General features: G+C 37.9%; 1 protein-coding gene across 1 annotated transcript in view; it reads right to left on the reverse strand.

Moving 5' to 3' along the window:
• LOC131233034 (MADS-box protein SOC1-like) overlaps positions 1-20545 on the reverse strand; it is a 43891-nt gene extending 23346 nt beyond the window's left edge. Inside the window, exons 1-2 of the mRNA XM_058229600.1 lie at positions 20366-20545; positions 4570-4651 (exon numbers count right to left, since the gene is read on the reverse strand). Of these exons, the coding sequence (XP_058085583.1) occupies positions 4570-4651; positions 20366-20433 (150 nt within the window). The 5' untranslated portion in view covers positions 20434-20545. The remainder of the gene's footprint in view (positions 1-4569; positions 4652-20365) is intronic.
• Between the last annotated feature and the right edge of the window lie 1167 nt (positions 20546-21712).

The raw sequence follows: 21712 nt of genomic DNA on the forward strand, positions 1-21712 counted from the left end.
TTTTTTTTTGGTAAAATAAGATAAAGTTGGACTATTTTATTGCTAGAAGTAAACTACAGGAGCCATTGTCCACAAGCTATCCAAAGTAGACAGCTTCTCCAGAGTATGTTAAAGTCATTTATGCACAGGAACATGGAATAAAGGATGTGTCCCCCAAAATATCACAGTTAGTACGAGTGTACGACCTTGCTAAAACAGGTAGACTAGCCATGGGAATGGCTCATCTCTAGTTTGGTGTACGTGAGAACACAATGTCCTACAAACATTCATCACATGACAAATTTGCCAAAATATAACCACCCATGTTCAACTGTCTGTTTTGTACTTGTCGCCATCAATCTTCAAGTGCCTTACATGTGTAACGTGCGTTAGTGTTCACTCTATTATAGATGCTACATCTATCATTAATCATAGTAAATTGCCCACACATCCCATATTTCTTCTTTACTCCATGTATTAGGTGTTTGACAAACAACAAGATTGGCTAGCCCAAAACAGTATGACTCAGATAGCCTACTCAAGACCGCATGACTTTGCTGGTGCTATATACTCCAATCTGCTCATGCCCAAATGGTCTTAAGTTTGTTTCTATTGCCATGAAAAGGTCTTCCATGTTTTATTGCCAATGCCTCGTTACTTAAAAATGGCCTCCAATGCCTTGTAGTATATGTAGACGTTTGTGAGCGGGATCTAACCTCTTTTGTAGCAGTTGTGAGCGGGATCTAACCTCTTTTGTAGCAGTTAGCATTGTGAACATTCCCATTGCCAAAAAATGTCCCCTCATATAATGGACTCCACGTGCAGAATGGATGCAACCATAACAGCCATGTTCAACATTGGCTCCCACGTGATTGATGGCCTAGGTCCAGCACACGTGCCACATTAACACGTATACTGCCCAGCTCTCCTCTCTACTTAAAGAGGATCTAGGACCGTGATTTGAGTACATCTAGGAAGCCCTGCCAGTCAAGTCAGTTTCCAGAATTGCGAGGGGAAGTCGTGACCCCATCAATTTCCCAAAATATATCTGGGAAAAACGTTTAAATGAACCCTTGCTAGTGGAGTCCCCGTGGTTATGCAAGGGTGCCGACATGCTAACATAGCCATGAGTTTTTGTGCAAAATGCAACTCATGCAGCAATAGTGACCCATTGAGAATGCTCATTCTAATCAATATTGATATACTATCTGTTGATACAAAGTATTCCAGTGATCCCGACAATCCAAGTTTGGGCTGTTGGACTTGGAATAGGTTCAGTAGTGGATCACGAATTGTATTTGTCTTTAGTCTAAATTCAAATGGTCCATTCTCACTTATATATTTGTACTAGTATTGTTAGAATTTCTTTCTTTGAATAGTTTACTAAATGAAGAATGGTATTGTTTGCTACTCTAATCACTTTATACGATGTGTGCAGGCAGTCAAAAATTTATATGCAATATATAACTCAAATTAGCCGTCCCTACTACAAACTGGCACTATAAATGGTTAATAATTCCAAAGTAATTTGAACATCCAAACCACATTTTCATGGACACTTGTATGCTGAATTCAAGCGATTTGTTCTTTGTCATTTCAACTCACCATCCACCAAATGGCTAACTGGGTCATCAAATTAGTATCAGTTTGGGTTTAGATCCATGATTGACAATTTCGGCAGTTTAATTTGGACGCCCCATGTAGTGATGCTCTCATTGGCATGTTCACTAATGCTTATCTAATGCCACAGCTTTTACCAGGAATCTGGCAATGTGACATTTCAACCCATGATTCAACGAAAGATATGTCGTTGATAGAGTGGAATTACGAAGCAGGGTTTGTGTAGTTGACCCCAAATAGTTGGGACAAGGCTTAGATGATGATGATGGTAATGACTTGTATGCCGTTGTACAATTTCTTATTTCCCGTGTGTCAACCATCATACTATGCTACACCATTAACAAATCACGATGATCATAAGGCTCAAAACATAAGTTTGCTAAACGTAGTAAAGATATATAGTACCAAAAATAGCAAATGGATGGGACATTCGAATTTGGAGGGGCAGATGACCAGCAAAAAGTAGGGTCCAGGTTTTAAATTTTTGAAGAAAACAATGAAAAACAAATGAATTTTTTCAGAAAGAGGTAAAGAGTGGATAAAAATATTAAAACAAAAACTTAAAGAAACATATTGGTATCCATCATATTCAGCGACAAATTGGAAGATACAGAAGAAAAACCAAAGTGAAAGGAGGAAAAGATATTCATATTCACGGCACCTGAGATGAAAAAATATAGATCATACAGATGTATCCATAGTTTCCAAGTTAATAATATGTTAGAATGAAAGCCTTATGTCTTCCATATGTTTCTCCATAGATTCATTCCTAAATCTATTTAGAATTTCATGAAAAATATCATTTCTCTTACCTGTGAGAAGAGAGATGAGTTGAAATTTTTAGCAAGATTCTCAGTAAGAGTTTTTAAGCATTGTTTGAAAAATAGGAACTCAGATTGGGTTCAGTTAACCAATGAGCCAACACTCAATCGTGTCGACTGAGTGACACGGATAAGTCTCAGATTTTGAATAGAACTCGCATATCTTCAGTTTTATATATATATATATATATATATGATGCTGGAACCAACTCCTCAAACTGCCTATGATTCTATCACATGGTTAGTTAAGAGAACTAGAGGAACGGTCAACCGAGAAAAGGGAATAGCAACAACCGATCTATGAATTGATCTGTTTTTTGTGTGATCAAAATCAAATCGGCAGTCCCTAGTTGGCCGGCATGTTTTCAAACCATGCATTTAAGACCCAAAAAAACAAGAATGCACCTTACAATTTTGTAATTGGAGCTCAAAATAAAACATATCAAACTCAACAGAGTCAAGTGACCAATTGATAACGTGGCCAAGTTGCTAGAGTCACTCAAGTTACAAATGTCTCTGCCTAGCATGGGTCAACCGTCAGCACGGCTGAAAAAACATGGTGGAAAAGTTTTCACTCATCGAGTTTATGAGCAATGATCCTTTGGGGGAGGAGTAACATTAATTAAAGCTTCTATGACAAGTTTGCCCCTTTATTTTATAGCTCTATTTAGGTGTCCTAAAGCAATGCTAGACATACTAGAGAGGGTAAGTTGGGATTATTATTTTTTTAATAGCAAGCGACATTAAAAAAAAAAAGAAAGAAAGAAAAGTTTCATCTATTAAAGTGGGAAGATGTGTGCGACCATATAGGGGAGGTTGAGCAAGAATAAGGAAACTGGAGGGTATGAATTCGACATTGTTAGGAAAGTAATTGTGGCATTTTGAATTAGAAGAAGATAGTCTTTAAAGAAAAGTGATAGCCAGAAAGTATGGATTGTGTACTAAACACTATATAGGGCATCTGTGATTTGAAGACGGTAGCTATGTTGTGGGCTAAATTCAAGGAGGGGATTGGGTTCTCCATGGGGGATGGGGCGATGATGATTCAATTCTAGGAGTCTATCACACATGCTACACACACCATAATGGGTACTCGAACCCATGACCTTAGGTTGAAACTCTTGTAAATCAACCACTAAGCCATGAGTAAGGACCCAAAGAAGGTGCTTAAAGTCGATTTCCCAAAATGAGCTAGGCTATCTCCAAAAGACAATATCTCCATAATACAATGTTTATCTTTGGTCGACAATCTAGTGATTTAAATTCCTTGTCAAAGAAATTTGTCTCATGAGGTAGTGGTTGACTTCATGTGATTATTGGATTGGATTCAAGACGTTCACCCCTCCATTGGAGAGAGCAATCATATGTTTTGGAATAAGGAGAGGTCGGGTCAATTTTATCATCAACTGTTTTATAATATTATGCCTTGCTTGGCTCATGGGGAGCACAGAGGTTACACTTCTTCTGTGTAGTACTAAGAAGGCCCTCTTAAGGTGGAGGCTTACACCTGGCTGGTGGAGAGAAAAATAATGCTAAGAATCGACAAACTTAAGAAGAGGAAAATGGTAATTCTCAACATTTATATATTGCACATGCAGAATGTGGATTCAGTTGATCATGTCTTCATCCTCTATCTAGAGAGGTTTGAGAGAGTTTTTTTAACTCCTTTAGTGTGACATGGGTGATGCAAGGATCAATAGAAGATTTCTTGTCAGTTAAGGCAGGGGGGTCGAGCAGGGGAAAAAAAGAAGCTGATTTGGAGGCTAGTTCCGTTGGCAGATCCTTGACCATACAGGGCTTGAGGAAAAATCGATGCTTTTGTCATCGAAGTGGATCGTGTCAGATGTCTTTAAGAGGGCAAAGTGGGATGTCATGGGGTGGGCTTCTTATCTAGCAACCTTTGAAAATTGTAATATTTTCCCTCAATATGGGTTTCTTAGTTGTAATTTTTTTTGTGTCCCACCAAGCATGTTTTAATAAAAATTTGTTATCTTTCAAAAACAAAATTGATCATGGCAACTAAACTCCTACCAAATAAATTATTTTTAACCATAAACATGTCACATGATTTTATCTAATTGAGTGATGCTTTATCTGATCAAGTGCAATAAAAGAAGTCATATATGCAAAACAATAGATGTGGCCTGACCTGGACATTTTGTTCCACTGCCGCTTTGTTGATGTTAGTGTCTTTTGAGTGCCTCAGATAGCGATCTATTGTCTTTTGCATGCTAAAGCATCCAAAGATACAAAAAGAAAAATAAAACAAATCACTTTCTAGTCCACATTAGGAAAGCAAGCATCTGCATTACAGTTGATTTAAACAAAGAAGATTTTAAGAATAGCTATTAATTTATCAGTTCATTTCCAAATTGGATGGAACATATTATCATATCATGAAAATACTATATGAATTTTCCCATGTATGTGAATGCTCACATGCAGCCCTGTCTGTCCCACCAAAATGTATTAGTGTACGACATTTAACCATGCATAAGGAGGGGCACAATATGAATGTAACTTTGTGCAATAATAATAATGCTTTACATGTTTGCGTGCAGTTTCTGATTCGATACAGAATATCACGCATAAAAAATTTAAGGGCCCGTTTGGATTGGTGGACAACAGAGTAGATTTGAAAACAAAAAGTCACATATGAGGAAATCTAGGGAAGAGAATGCTAATAACCTGTTTGTTTTAGCATTCATGATTTACATAGAAATGGGCATAGGTCTATGGTGAAAAGGCATGAGCTCTCAAAAACGGTGAAAATTGTCTATTTCTTAGGTTTTCTCGAGGAAATAGAAATCACCATTTTTTGAGAAAAACCCTGGAAATAGAAATCGACTTCCACAACTGTTTTTGTTTTCACAATGAAGGAAAACATCACACTCTTAAAGAATTTCTTTTCCATGGTAGAAAATAGGATTCCCCCAATTGAAACAGGTCTTAATACCAATCTAACCCCATTCTGCAAGGGTACTTTTCGACAAAGAGGAATCATTATATCATCATATAGTATAATTACTAGGTATACATACAAGTATCTTCTGGTCACATTCCTTTCAACTCCATTAACCATAATTTGGAGGCTAATATCTCAATATGAATTTGAAAAAGGTAATAGAAATTGAAGGAACTGTTTGTAATCAATTCAATAGTTTCTTCTTGACACTGACTAAAAACACAGGACCCCAACTTGTTGCACATGAAAATTAATTTATTGAGTAACAGGGAAAAGCTCATGCATGCCCAAGGTACATTGACATTCTTAGTGTACCCGCGTGCTTCTAGGCATGTGAATCATTAGTCTGGACCATCCATTAAATTCATCCCACATTTCAGGGTCCACCATGAAAAAACTAATACTGGCATTCTGTGATTGCAGTTTATATATATTCTCCTCCACCGAAAGATTCACAGAGAATCAGCTACCCTCTTCTCTTCTCCAAATAGAGCTATCAGACTCTTCTCTAAGAACCTTTCAAAAAAAAAAAACCTGGATACTTTTTCAGATCATGCATAGACGCTCAACAACTCCACCCGGCAATAGTGCATGGACATCCAAAATGTCAACTGGGAGTGTAAATGGGGCTTTCCACGGTAAAGCATGGACACCCAACAAGTCCAAACATCAAAATGCGGTCTTCTCAGATCATGCATGGACACCCAGCGATATAAGCAGGCATTCATTTGAGCCATTCTCAGATCATGAATGAATGCTGAACAAGTCCAGCAGGCATCCAAATGGAGCTGGATGCGCAAGCAGACCCATCTAAATGGGGCTTCCATGGGATCATGCATGCATGGACACAAATCCATCTACCATTGATTTTGCTTTGTACACCCACTTGTAGCCAAGAAGCCACTTCCATTGCAGAACCTCAATTAACTACCAAGTTACTTCGACAAGCCGTTTTCACTGGAAAAGTTCAGAGTACAATTTAGTAAGTGGCTTCCATTCTTGAAGGTCTTTCAGCTCTTCATCCATCTTCATTCATTGCCAATCTCAATGTGACTGAGGATCAACGGCCTTCAACAAGTTGATAGGCTCCTTAGTGAAGTGAAGCTACACTAGCTGTGATAAGCTTGGACAATTTGTAAAACAGCGAATCTTTGATGAAAATTGTAGATCAATAACGGCGTGGTAGGAACATGAGTTGAATGTGTCGAGGCAAATTTTGACCATTTTTTTGTGGCTTTTCCACCAATCATAGATCTAGGATCCTAAAAGCATTTTCGAGAGTCCACTTGCATCGAATCAGAACTACACGCCATTTGTGGACCAAAGTGGAAGTTTGGGGGATCCCAAAAACAAGGTAAAGTATTTATTTTCTTTCTTATTTTCTGATATGAATCCAATGAGCAAGCAAAAAAAAAAAGCTCAAGAAAGTGGTAAAGAGAAGATGGTTGCTTTGATTGTGTAAGTGTAGGTGACCATACATAATAGATAGCTTGGGGATTCATTTACCCAAATATAAGAGTACTTACTCTCAAAGATAATCAAGAAGTCTCATAAAAAATGGGAAATACATTCACTTACAAAATGATATTTATAGAGGAAGAAAGTAAATGATGGTGGGTGGGAGAGACCAACATTAAATGCAGAGGGGCTCAAGGCAAACATTGGGGACCCTCTCCTAAGCTACATCATTTTCTTGGTTCAAAATTGTTATCTTAGAGTAGAATTATATTTTCCATATTTAAAACACGCTCTTATCATTGATTTTAATTAGATTTTTTTATTTTTTATTTTTTTTGGAAAGAGAAAATTTTGTTGATAAAAACAAATGTAAAGCCACAAACTTCAAGCAAGACCCACAAAAAGCCAGGACTAACCTATCATATAGCTCCACTGAACATCAACCCAACAACACCCTACCCAAAAGAGACAACCCTAATTCCTGAGAGTCCTGATTGCTCCTATCCCAGCCAAATCCATAGTTAGCAGGCCTCTAATGTGATGCCAGAGATCCGCTCGGCTAAAGTATTTCCTGTTAGGGTAGCCCCCGTTACCAATTCTAGCTAGTGCATCTGCTGCCGCATTACCTTCTTGGAGCATACGTGCAATTCTGAAATTAATGGTGGATCTTTTTTGGATGAGCTCTGCTACTAAAAAACCAATTTAGCTCCCCACTACTCCCTAGCCTAGCAATATCATCCTCTACTGCATTTCCTTCTCTCAACGAGTGGACAATCTTGAAGTTGAGGGACCGTCTAAAGTGAGTAATGCCCCCCATACAATACTGTATAGCCCAAGGGGACCGTGCGAGAGGGTTTGACAATGCCTCCATCATAACTTGAGAGTCTAATTCAATAATAATATTTTGTAATCCTCGCACGAGACTATTTTATATATTTTTTCCTACTAAAATACAAAAAAGGGGAGATTCAGCCCAAGTAGCAAAGGCACCCCAACTCATCGCATATGACTCGTCTTGGAACTTCACAAGTCGTGACGAGCAGCCAAGTGAAACAATCATGGTTGTGCTTGAATCAACAGATAGTTGCTTTCGCCACTTCTGAACCTGAGTGGATTACCATTTTGTCCTCTTATGTGAGCCAACATTATGTCCTAGAACCATGAACTAAAAATATCCTAAAAATAAAATATTAACCTTAAGATAGGCGACCCAACAAATCGACAGTTTAGAGATATACAACACTGGTTTACATTTAACTGCGACAATGCCAATGTTTCAACAAATAGTACCTAATCTTTAAAATTTTCGCAGATGGGCCTTTCTAGGATAGGGCCGATCATATCAAAATGACAGTTTGTATCACTAAATATGGACCCCTCAAATAACTGAAACATGAACTAACCTACATACTCTACCACAAACTAGAGTGGAAAGGATGAGTAGTGGGCGTTCAACAACTGAGTGAGGAAGAGCCTAAAGGATCACTGGCCAAAGTACAAAATAATAGAAATTAGGCTAAATTAACAACAGAAGAAGTGGATATCCAGTCAGTCAAAATTGAAGAAAACATAGAGGAACAGATGGTGAGACGGGCTTGGTTAGTGGATACTGGGCTTCAGGAATAGTGAGGAAAATGAAGGGGAAGAGAAAATCCAAAGGGAGCTCGGGGACATTTACAACGGTTACCCCTTGAGAAATAAGGAGGCGTTTATTGAAAATCCGGTCTACTGGTGGTGTTTATTGAAAATCCAGTCTCATGGGTAGACCTTCGAGAAGGCAGAGAATTGGAAGGAGTGAAATCTTTTCACGCGATTACTGAATTAGAGAGAGAACATGAACAAAAGATGCGTAAGGGGCAGACTAGCGTGAAAGAGAGAATGAGGACAAGGAAGATCATAGGCAGTTGAGCCTAGAAAAGTGGTGTGTTCAAACATGCTAGCTTTCTAATGATTAGTGTGCTATCATAGAATGTGAGCAACATGGGTAGTTGACGTAGGAATGGACGTGATGAGGTCGATCATTGTCTTCCTCAACGATAACTACTCCAAATCCACGGAGCTTCTCTGGACTCCTCATTCCTCAAATCCACAAGGAAAAATAGTAAAATAGAAATAATTCTAATAAATTTGAAAATAAATTGATTAATAATTGTCTGATATGTACGTGTCTTTGTTACACCATTAATAAAGAAAAAAAAAGTAAATCAAAATTTGTAATTACCAAAAATGGCAAAATTCTAACTCTAATAAAAATTCTAATTCTAGTAAAACTCTTCTAAAACCTAATTTCTAAAAATAAAAATTCCAAATAAACTTTTACCAACAGAGTCCTAACATGATTACAAGTTATTTCTAAAAAAGAAGAAAAATCTAAAACACTAAAAATAAGAAATTATTATATATATATAAAAAAAAATCAGAATTACTAAAAATAATTTTTAAAAAAATTACCTAATTTTTCAATTTTAAGCTGAAAGCACGCATTTTCTGGCCAAACGGACAGGCGCGACTCATTTTGTGGGTTGGTTCACCTCGAATGACCTGTTACAGTAAAGATTGATAGGTTGTGCGCCCTGTAACAACACCCAGATCAAAAGTTATGACCAATTTATGGTTCACCTTCTTTTGGTCCAACCATGCTAGGAATTTATCTGTGTCAAGCCCTACATTAGTAGTGCTCTGCCTCTATGAAAGAAACACAAGATTTGCCTTCTCCTAATTCAAGAACCCATGGTGAATGAGTTGAGCTTGCCCTACATTGCAAGTAAATTAGGATTCAAGGGGGCAATGGCAGAAGGAGAAACAGAAGGCAAATTATGGGTAATGTTTAGGAGCTTTGTTCGGAAAATACAATAGCAGTAACTACGCAATGCACAATAGTGAGAATCCTATTAGAGGGGACAAATAAGAAGGTTATGATGACAACAGTGTATGTGATGTGCGATAATGGGCAGAAGGAATTTATGGTAGGAAATTCAGAGGATCATAGGGTAGTTGTGAGCACGTGGCTTGCATGTGGAGAATTCAATGTGATGATAAACACAGAGGAGTGAATAGGAGGTCTTGAATTGAATTGGCGAGCAATGGAGTAAAAAAAAAACAAAAAAACATAAGTGATGCGGGATTGTTAGATGTAGGATTTATGGATCAAAATTTATATGGTGCAATAATAAATAACGGAGAATTAGGATGTGAGCCAGGATTCATAAGGTTTTAGTCAACATTAATTCACTTCAAGAGCTCCCATCTTTTCAGGTTGCGCACCTATTTTGGATATTCTCGTACAACTCATCGATGTCAATCACTACATTGGATGAACAAGATAGCTTCCTCAAACCCTTCAAGTTTCAGAAGATGTGGGTGTCACATGAAGGATTCCTTGAAGTAGGACATGGCACAAGTACATTCCTAGCATGGCTGCACAAAAAGAAGGTGAACCGTAAATCGGCCATAACTTTTGATCTGGGTATCATTATGTGACACACAACCTATCAGTCTTTACTATAACATGCTATCCAGAGTGAACTGACCGGCATAGCAGGTTGTGTCAATCTATTTCGCAAGAAAACACATGCTGGCAGTTCAAAAATGAGATTTTAGGAAAATTTACTGTTTTTAGTAATTCTAATTTTTGTGTTTAGCAAGAAGACTTGAACCACCTCTCTTGCCATGGTTCATTGGTGACGCAAGTATGGACCCATTGCAGTCATATATTTGTGTTTAGAGCTGAATCAGTCCATTCAATAAAGAATCATCCAATATGGTACCGCCGAGCTAGGAAGACCTCAAAGTTCAAATTATTAAGGGGCATTGTCTCGTACTTTACAATATGGGAGTTGTGGCTTGGGAGACATGATCAGAAATTAGAGGCAAGGAGGGTCTTAGCCGGAGGACTCATTGGCCATTGCTAAGATCAAGTGGGAAGTTGGATTCTAGGTGAGTTTGACAGCTTAGTCATAGAAGAGGTGAGCTTACACTTGCTAGGCCTATAAAGGATGGAAGGGAGAAGAAGCTTGATTAAGTGGAATCGGCCGAGTCTAGGTTAGGTTGAATTAAATGTAGACAGATCATCTCGAGAGAACCCGGGAGAAGGTGGGGGTGGGGTTTATAGGGGCCCACATAGAGAATGTTATTTTTATCTTTGATCATTTTCATGGAAGGGTCTCAAACATGGTTTATTATTATTATAATACACACACACACACAGAGTCATGCTCACCTACACACCTTTGCACACGTTTCATGGGTGTATAATCTGAACGGTCCATGTGATGTGGAATCCCATGAAACCCCAAGCGACAAATTTTCACCCTGATCTACAATTTTTACAATTTTGCTGGGCCATAACAAAGAGAAATGCAAATCAAGGGAGGAAATTGTTTTCATTTTTCATGGCCCACTAGAGTTTTGGATCAAAGTAAAAAATTGGGCCTGGGGTGTTTCATGAGGTGCTGCTTCACGTGGACCGTTCAGATTTTAGAGTCAAATCACATATGATGGGTTCTCAAAAAAGTTCACACGGCATAGGTGAGCATTCAGCCACATATATATATATATATATATATATGGGAAAAGGTACTATGCGCTCGACCTCACGATAAGCTCCTGTGAGGTCGAGCTGTGTGGGCCCCACCGTGATGCGTGTCGACCATCAACACCGTGCATTTGATGGGTCCCCTTTAAATTATGGGATATCCCAAAAATCAGCCGTATACGGAACTCAGGTGGGCCATACCATCTAAAATCATGTGAAGACATACCAAAAACATATAAAAGCACTGGTTGGGGCCCACCTGAGTTTAGAATGCTACTGAAACTTGGTCTGAACCCTCATCCAAGTGGGACACACATAATGGATGGGCTGGATTTGCAAACCACATCTCGATGGGCCCAAAAAATGATTATGAATGTTTTAATGGTGCACGGCCCCTCCCCACTTCTGTATGTGGTGTGGCCCACACAAGTCACGGATTGACTTGATTTTTGAGACCTAGGCCCAGATGGAATGGTGCATCTGACTGATGGGGTAGATGTTCGAAACGCATCACGGTGGGGCCGACACAACTCGACCTCATGGGACGTTCCCATCAGCTCGAGCGCATAGTACCTTTTCCCTATATATATATATATATATATATATATATATATATATATATATATATATATATATAGCTTTGTTAATATGAAAGAAAAAACTAAAAAATCTTTCAATTGGGCACCACAAAAAACCAGGGGCTTCACTTATAGTTTAATATTGCCTCATGACAACAAAACAAAAGGAATGAAAATATAAAGAATGAACCAGAGCCACGCCAAAAATGTGGACATAACTAGCAAGCAGAGCTTCATTGTACACAACCACACCCACAACAAATATCATGGAAATAGGATCATAGGGACCCATAACTGGCAACATAATACGGCGTCAAAGGGCACAACGGCAATCTTGGCAACCTTAGCATCGATTCAGCCATACTTTTTGTCAGCATTACCTTATAAAATTCAAATTTCTAGCATTCCAGGAGACTAATACCACACAACCAATTCCACAACAAGTTCGAAGACTACAAATCGATAGACAATTTGGTGAATCCAAATTTCCACAAGACCTTAGCAGAATATGAGACACTTTGGAGTTGAGACTATATACCTCATTAAGAATCTCCTCACCAAATACCAAATCTTCCATGGGATGGTGAATTTGGATTTGGTTATGGCTTTCGTAACCACTTTGGAATCATATTCAACTATGACCTTACGAAGGTCCATACTTTATATATCTCGTGGAAAGGTAATGCACTGGTGGATAAATTAGCTCGTCTTGGGAGTACTAAATTAGAAGAAGACTCCTTTAGTCGATGAGAGGATATGCTTAGGGGGGTCTAGGGCGTGATTGCCATGAATAATGTGGGGACATGGCTTAGTCGACGAATAGGAAGGCCTATCTAGGGGTTTGGTGTGCTCGTAAAAAAAGGGTGATTTAGGCGTCAAGTTTTTGGGTATTGTATTTTCCCGGCATTGCCATTGTTGAGGTAATTTGGTAGTTAACACATCAAACAAGGTATTTCATATTGGTAACGGTGGCTGTAATGGTCATCACTGTTATCGATACAAGGGCGTAACGATTGTTACGATTCCCATAACAGTTGGAAAAAAATTGCCCAAAAAATTTTGAAAAAAATATTTATAAAACATAGAATAATGTAAATGTTTCAAATATGTATTGATTTTTTTTAACATGTTTATGTTAGCATAACGGTCTACTATTTGGTGAGATTGTTGTATCCAGTTCTCTACCAAATTTATGAACATGGACATGAGCCTCTAATATTTACACATCACTATCAAACATTGGAACTAAAAGTCAAAAAAGAAAAGCATAAATACCACTTTTATCAATTTTTTGAAAAAATGGCCTTCGGAGCTTTTATTCACCCAAATCGTTTAATCTACATTTTTAATCATAAAAGTATAGTAAGAGTGGTTGAAATCTATTGTAGAATAATTTACGAAAGTTTTTTAAAAAAGAAAGTTGAAGAACCCAAGTTCTATCGTGCTTACAAGAAATTTTGATATTTAAAAAAGTTTTTTTTTTTTGGAGATACTTTTGGTGTCATGATTAACTCTCTTTCTTGTGCTCGCCATGTTATGGACCCAAGTTCTATTGTGATAACAAGAAATTTTGATGCCTCTTTGCCTACGCCTCTCCATCCAAAGTTCAAGTCAAATTTCTGTGGAAGTTCTGATGAATCTCATCCTCTTAGGACGGTTTTTAGCTTGAAATATTTCAAGTTCGCAGTAAGAGGAATGTCAAATGGGGATATCTAGCAGTAGCCCAGGAAAACATGACTTGATAGAGTCACCCACCAAAGTGTTTATAGGTAGAAGTCTCCTTCAACATGCCATGGTTTTCAAGCTTGTCATGAGAGGTATGTTTGTTGTTCTCATATTTCCAACAGCTTAGGTATGGTGTTTATATGTTTGGACCCTATTTCATATTTTGTTGGTATGTTGTCCATGTTACCTTTTATGTTTGCTGGTGAGGTTTCATATTTTGTTGTTATGTTGTCCATGTTGCCTTTTATGTTTGTTGTGGTGAGGTTAATCACTAAACTTTCTTGTGAGACATTAATACCTTTCCCACAAGAATAAAATTTCAGGTGGAGTGCTCCCACTTTTCAAATAATAAAATAAAAACACTTTGCCTCACATTGTATACATGACAATCATTATTTTCTACAAAGCTTTGAATACATTTGCGACCATTAACTTGGCCCATTGAAATCCTTGGATGTTGATTGGGTGGCCCAACTTTTTGTAATTTGGTAAAGTGATGAAGAAGTCTGTTTGGAAAAATCAATGACTTTTAGGAATGCCTCAAGTCCAAGAATCTGAAGAAAGCGACCTATTTGATTTTCCATGATACATGTAAATCCTGGTGAATAAGTAATTATTGCCTTTTCACCTGGTTTTAAAATGTGAGAGTAATTCCACCTCGAAAATCGATACAAAAGTGTTGACTTAAATCTGTGGACCCCACCATAATGTATATGATATATCCGCACCATCCATCTATTTTATTAGAACCTTCTGGGGCATGAGCCAAGAAATGAGGCAGATCCAACACTCTTATGGCCCACACGAAAGGAAACAGTGGTCTTAATTCGTCCACCGTTGAAAGTTATTTCCTTCACTAGCCCCACATTGACGTTTTTTCATCATCTAACTAGTTTATAGGGTCACAAAGACATGGATAAGGGGAAAACACGAATATCAGCTTGATCCAAAACTTTTAAGGGTCCTAAGAAGTTTTTAATGTTCGATTCTGTAAGTGCTAAAGTGTATAAAGCACACCTTTGTTTGTCAAATTTCATTGAGACAAAACAACTTATGAAGTTGGTTCACCTTCAAGAGAATCAAGATGGAAAGTTCACCTTCAAGAGAATCAAGATGGATGATGAAAGTTCAAGTTCTACTAAAGACTAGTAGAAGATCAAACTCCTACTTCAAGATCTATTCAAGATTCAAGAACAAGTTCCAAGCTCTATCGAAAATTCAAGAACAAGTTATGAGAAGTTCAAGCTACTTCAATGTTCAGTCTTTTCAGGTATAATAGACCCTAGAATGATCTTAGGCTTAGGTCCTTTCAAAACATAATCATATATGGGTCATTATACTTTATATAGGCTTAACTTCGACTAGTCTAGGCTTAGGTTTGACTAGTCTAAGCTGTGGCTCAACCAGTCTAAGAAAAATTCGACTAGTCCAAGTTTTGAATATAGAAAAATGGATTTTCTCATTACGTCTTCGACCAGTCAAGTAGATTGCTCAACCAGTCGAAGAGTGGCTCTCGACCAGTCATGGGGTGCTCGACTCGAAATCCAGCAACTGAAATTTGGCACCCTCGACCAATCGAGCAGGGCCTTTGACCAGTCATAGTTCGATTTTATCTGATCGCGCTCAAAATTTGAAAATTTATTGAACCTTAGATGAGTCGAAGAAAACCTTAGACAAGTCGAAGCAACAACCTTTCAACCTATAAATAGAGGTCTTCTCTCAATTCGAAATTATCAATTCAAGCTGAGAAAAGCCTTTACCAAGAGAGAGAGAAGTCCTCACTATTGTCAAGCTATTGCATAGTATTTTTAATTCTTTAATAGCTTTTGTTTTAATTCTTTGATCTCCTTTTCATGAATCTCATTTTATAAAGAGAGTAGATACTCTTCTTTGAGATCTTGAGGAATTCAAACTAGTAGCCTTTGGTTTGATTCTATTTAGAACCTAGAACCCTCATTCATATGATTGGACATTGAACATTCTACCACAAGAGAAGCGGTTTTATAGGCTACATCAAGAGATACATCTTCAAGGTGAAGATAAGTATATTCCTATCTTTTGTATTCTGGTTTCTTTGAGATAGCAAAAAAATCTCAATTGTTGGTTTGTCTGAGATAGCCAGAAAGTCTCAGTGTGGTGATAGCCCTTTAAAATCACAACTGTATTAGGTTTTAAGGTCACCCCGTGAAAACCTTATTTATAGTGAAAGTCAATATCACGTGAGTTGTGATTATTGGGAGTGGAGTAGGTGTGGCTGTTTGAGAGCAGTTGGTGTACACACCGAACCACTATAATTATTGATGTTGTGGTGAATGTTTACTTTTTGCATTTGTGGTAAATGATTGTAATTTTATTTATACAAAAGTGGTGAATGTTTGTAATAGATATCTTTATTATCCCTTGCTTGGTTTGAGATCTTGATCATTACAAACGTTCGTGAAATAAGATTGTCCTATGAACTAAGTATGAATCAATTTTTCAATACTAGTACTATTGAGATTTCTGATTTATATATCCCCCCCCCCCCCACAAAAAAGAAAGATTGTTAAGCTCGCATTTTTTAGATTCCCACTATTTTCTGTAGTGTGGTCCACTCGAGCTTTGAATCTGCCTCATTTTTTGTCTTATGCCCTAAATTCAGCTCACATAACAAATGAGCGGTGTGGATAAGTCACATACATGACGATGGGCCCCACATTGATTTCATAAATTTCTCGATTTAAGTGTTAAAAAAGTAAGTTATCACATCTTCATTGGAAAAGATGTGGTAATTACCTAGGTAAATAATTATTACCCATTTACATGGTTATTACAGTTGAGCCGAAAAATCAAACATGCCCTAACGTAACCTCGATTGCCATGCCAAGTATCAAGACTTCTTAGGATATACATGAGAACTATTGGATGGAAAAAGCCAGATTGATTTGGCTTCTGAGAAAGGTGGCAGAAATTCCACATTTGTCCGCTTTCTTGATAACAGGAAGGGATGGAGTAACAAGATCTTTCCTTTGGAAACGGTGACTCATGCCTAAAAGTTGAAGGTGAGGTTATCAATAACTACAAAGTTTTTCCAAAAAGTCGAAAGTCTACAACATTGACTTGATTGGTTCTAGTGGATATAGACTCATTGGTGACTAGTAGAAAAACTCAACAAATTTAAATTGAGGGATAAATCTACCGGCCAAGGGAAAGGGAGTCAGGAGAGCAAGTGTGAGTACCCATTTTTTGTCTTTATCTATCCCATTAACCATGAATTGCCCCAATCCTCATTAATCCACCAATAGTAATAGCCCCAAATTGGCACCATCATTGGCAACACATCAAGATCAAAATCCTTTTTTAAGACCCGTTAACCATGAATTGCCCAATCCTCATTGATCCACCAACACGAGTAGCTCCAAATTGGCACCATCATTGGCGACACATCAAGATCAAAATGCCTTTTTAAGATCCCATCTTGCATGGGAGGAGGAAGACACAGCATAAATTCTTGGTAGTAGTTGGAAGTGAATGTTGCCGAAGCCAATTGATGACGCAAGTGAACAAACAACAATGGAAAAACTTGGTGACTCGACTCGAGTAAGTTCTTATCCTATAAAAATAGCCTAACCGAGTCATCCTATAAACTCTATTTCAACTAGGGATCTTGATGACACGTGTGGGTGATGAATGTGGCCATATGGCTTTATATGACAAAATAGTATGAAATAGTCCCACCCTCATCGAAACAAGAGGGATAGGGCACAAGAGATTTCATCATGTGGAAGACCAATTAAACAAACTTTCAGTTTCATTAGCAAGTAGTATAAAAACCCTAGGAATGGTAAAAAATAATAGAGATAAGAGATATAATCTAAGAAAATTACTGGTGGGGGGAGAACATCTGCAGATGGCGACCCAATGCCGAATGGCATTCTACTTCATCGTACTCTCCATGCTACATTGTGCTTCGTCATTCCTCTGAACGACATTGCGTAAGGTTCGTCAATCTTTAGAACTAGCACCACTGGAAAAAATGGAATGACTTTACTAAGTTCTGGGCTTAGTTATCCTATAAACTTAATCAACACTGACTTATCCCACAAACCCAATTTTTACAAGAGAAGTGGAGAGAAGGTGAGGAGATGGTAAAATACAAAAAAATTCACAAGAACAAGAAGAGAAGAATAAAGATCTTACTTCATTGATAAGCATCCATTAAAGGGCCATTATAATAGAGCAAAGTTCCACCAAACACACACTCCAAGCTTGTTCAAACTTAGAATTTATTGGATTAAACGTGTTTTTCCCTTTGCCCTTTTATCGAACTACCCACATGGACCATGGTGTGCCGTAACAACCATTACATGCTATAGGGTCGTAACGACTGTAATGGCCATTACGAAAATAATGACCCGTAATGACCATTACAACCCCTGTAATAGCCCGTTACATCCCTTGTAAAGATCGTAACAACCTCATAATGGTCCATTATGGAACTAATACATGTCTTTCTATTTTTTTTTCAATAAAAAATAAATAAAAGAGAAGAAGATTGTAACGGGCCATAACAACCGTTATAACTCATATTTTTAAATGTGATAAAATCGTTCAGGAAGACATGTATAACGGTTGTTATGTATAATGGGCCATTACGAGAGCCATAACAACCGTTATAACTCGTATCATAAAGGTAGCCACTACCATTACCGTTGTGAAATACATTGACATGGACCTATTTAGATCACACCAATTCCCAAGAATTCAAGCCCATGCAATAGTTATGCTGGGATCACATGAGATGCATCAAAATTATAGAAAACAACAACCACAAACTCTTCCACCAATAAAAGTTCCTAAGCAAACACTGTTTCTTCTAATGGATCCTTTATCTTGCATGCATGGGAGTGCAACGACACTTATTTTAAATCGTTTTTAAATCAAGAATGGCTTGTCTCTCCTTTAGAATCTTTAATTTTCAAACCATATGTCATTGCCTAATCACACTACATGAACAAGACTTCGTGTTTCCAACTCATGTTGAGTCAACCATAAAGGGGTGCGCCTACAACTAACCAAGCAACATGTGGCAGAGAACATGCATGAAATCCATGCTTGGCCGCATGTTTAACCTGGAAAACAAAACTTCGGGGCAGTTGCCTCGAGCAGGCTACACCAAAAGGAAGACTTGGGTTAGAATGCTCATAGTCAGTAGTATATGAGCCCACCTTTGTTTACATATGCCATGTAACCCATTTCTATAGGTCTTCTGATCAAGATGAAGTACTCTCCAAAAGTCATAACACTATGAAACTCATGTTTACCACACCACGTGGATTTAAAGGCTTTAGACAGATTTTGCACTATTTCAATGGTGAGGCCCACTTGAGTTTTTGACCAGTGTGATGTTCATAATCAAGACCTAAAATGGGGTGGGGCACATGATGGACGGGGTGGATCTCAACCACATGAAGTCATCCATTCACATCAACAAATCCTCATGGCCCCCAGGAACACACGGTCACAAAGGGTTTTAAACAGAGGAGGCTTGGTCAGATACACCCCAACATATTGCAATATGATAAGTTGAGACTAGCATTTTCATCTGGTCAACTTCCAATGATCCAAACCATTTACAGGTCTCACTTTCTACAATGGAAAAACAAAAAATAAAAGCTTTCAATTGGAATATTTCAACCCTTCAGTAATTTGACTCTCTTGCCTTGAACATGAACCGTCACTGTATCCTTGCATAATCAATGGGTTGAAATATACAATCTGATAGGTTTTTGCCATCCCCATCCAAGGGGAGCCTTATCAAATAAACCATTTGAATCATTGAATAAGGTCCACATCAACAACTAGAGTCCCGGCATTTCTTATTGTAACACGTCGGAGATGTATTCAAACAAACCTCTCCTCAAAATCCCATGGAATTTCGAACAAGACTTTCCTATAACCCAAAGATCTAGGGTGCCCATTGCAACATTTGGTGGCATCCACTATGTCCAGTAGTTTCACCTACTCATGTTAGGACATGGCTTCAAAAATGAGATAGACCTAAAACTCAATTGGGTCATGCCACAGGAAATTGTGTGGGTGTTCTTTGAAAAATCCATGGGGCTACAAAAGTTTTCTTTCTTCTTTTCACCCTGATGGGAATGACCTCAAGAATGGTTTTGATCACATTTAAACAACATGACCCAATGAGAATAACTTCATGAACGATTTTATCGCATTTAAAAATATTGTAGGTTGCAAGAAGGTTTCAATGTTGGGCAATGGGGTCCTTTTTTTTTTTTTTTTTTTTTTTTTTTTGGTGTGGCCCATTTGAGTTTTGGGTCTATCTCATTTTTGGGGGTTATGTCCCAGCATGTGTTGGTAAAACTAATGGACAAAATAGATGCCACACGGACAACCAATGGGATCATAGAGGTCCTACCCAGACAGGCTCCATATAGGTAGGAGTTACCAGCAAGTCTTGTTTTATTTCCCTTTTTTCTCCAATTTTTCAATAAAGAAATTTCTTCAGTCTGAATAGGGAAATGAAAACAGGATAATTTCCTTGAAATTTGGCCCCAAAGTGGAAATTAAGTTTTCAAGGAACTTGACTGCATTGGAGACATTGATCCTTGTTATTATGATGACTGGGTTGATCCATGACTAAGGCATTATATGGGTTAAGCCCTTAGAGATTTGTTCTCACCAAGAACCACCAGCCTTCGGCGCACCCGCATGTGACCGTGATTGACCGGTACATCCCATCAGCAGCATCGGACACCATGCCTAGCAATCCAAGGAGGGTAACTCTATCACAATTAAGGACCCAGAACGTGAGATGCAACCACTTGGCTGCCAACTGGACGTCACCTGCATGCATTACAAGTGTTAGACGAGCTGAAAATCTTACTATACATCGTACCACCCAAAGCTGGACATTCAAACGAGTCTCTTAACATCCAATGGGGCCCACAGTAGCTGCACATTCAAATGTGCTAATATACTAAGTTCATTAAACTAGTATTTTTATTGGCTGTTAATGAGTTCGTTAACACTAAAGCTACTATTTTTATCCGTTAATGAATTGGTTAACGCTAAAGCTACTATTTTGAATACTGTAAAGTTTTAAGTTGTAGACACTTGACACTTAAAAAGAGTTTTAGGTGTGTTTAGGGCTTGTTTAGAAAGATGTATAACACAATGATTACTTCCTATAATTACTTATTACTGTATATATGTGTGGTCCTACGGACCACCTTTATAATTTATACTACCATATATGCATGTATACCAATATTGCTTCATACTACCATATATGCGTGTATACCATATTTGCTTATACTCATACTATACTTATATATTATTCCTCTCTATAAACAAATGAAAATAAGGGGAAGGAAAATCATCCCCAAAATCTTTGTGAAATAACATGGTATCACAACACAAGATCTCTCAAAAAATTTCTGTTGTCGCTCACTGTTCGTGCTCGCTCTCTTTATATATATATATATATATATATATATATATATAAACTTAAAATTATATTAAAACTCTGAAACAGAGATTACATTCTGGCTGCCGCGGTAGACAATGATTTGATGATGACAATGTGAAGAAGAGAGGAGAATATTGAGAGAGAAGAAGAAGAAGGAGAGTTTGGGAGAAATGTTGTGTTAGGCTTGCTTGCCCTAAGACATAATATTTTATTATACTCAAGTATATAGTACACCGCAGGACAAAGGGAAGTGTGCACATGCACTTACACTAAAAGGGGCCACTAACCACATACACAATATACTAGCATTCTCGATACTCCCCCTCAAGTTGGAGCATAGATGTTAATTATGCCCAACTTGCCACAAACACGATGAACAGCATCTCGACTCAAGGACTTTGTAAGAACATCAATAAGCTGATCCTCAGTTCGAACAAAAGGAGTGACGATTTCCTTAGAAACGACTTTCTCCCGAATAAAGTGACAGTCGACCTCAATATGCTTGATTCGCTCGTGGAAAACTGCGTTACGAGCAATATGGATGGCCGCTTGGTTGTG

Source organism: Magnolia sinica, chromosome 18 (assembly GCF_029962835.1).
Source record: "Magnolia sinica isolate HGM2019 chromosome 18, MsV1, whole genome shotgun sequence".
In the NCBI taxonomy this organism is placed as follows: Eukaryota; Viridiplantae; Streptophyta; class Magnoliopsida; order Magnoliales; family Magnoliaceae; genus Magnolia; species Magnolia sinica.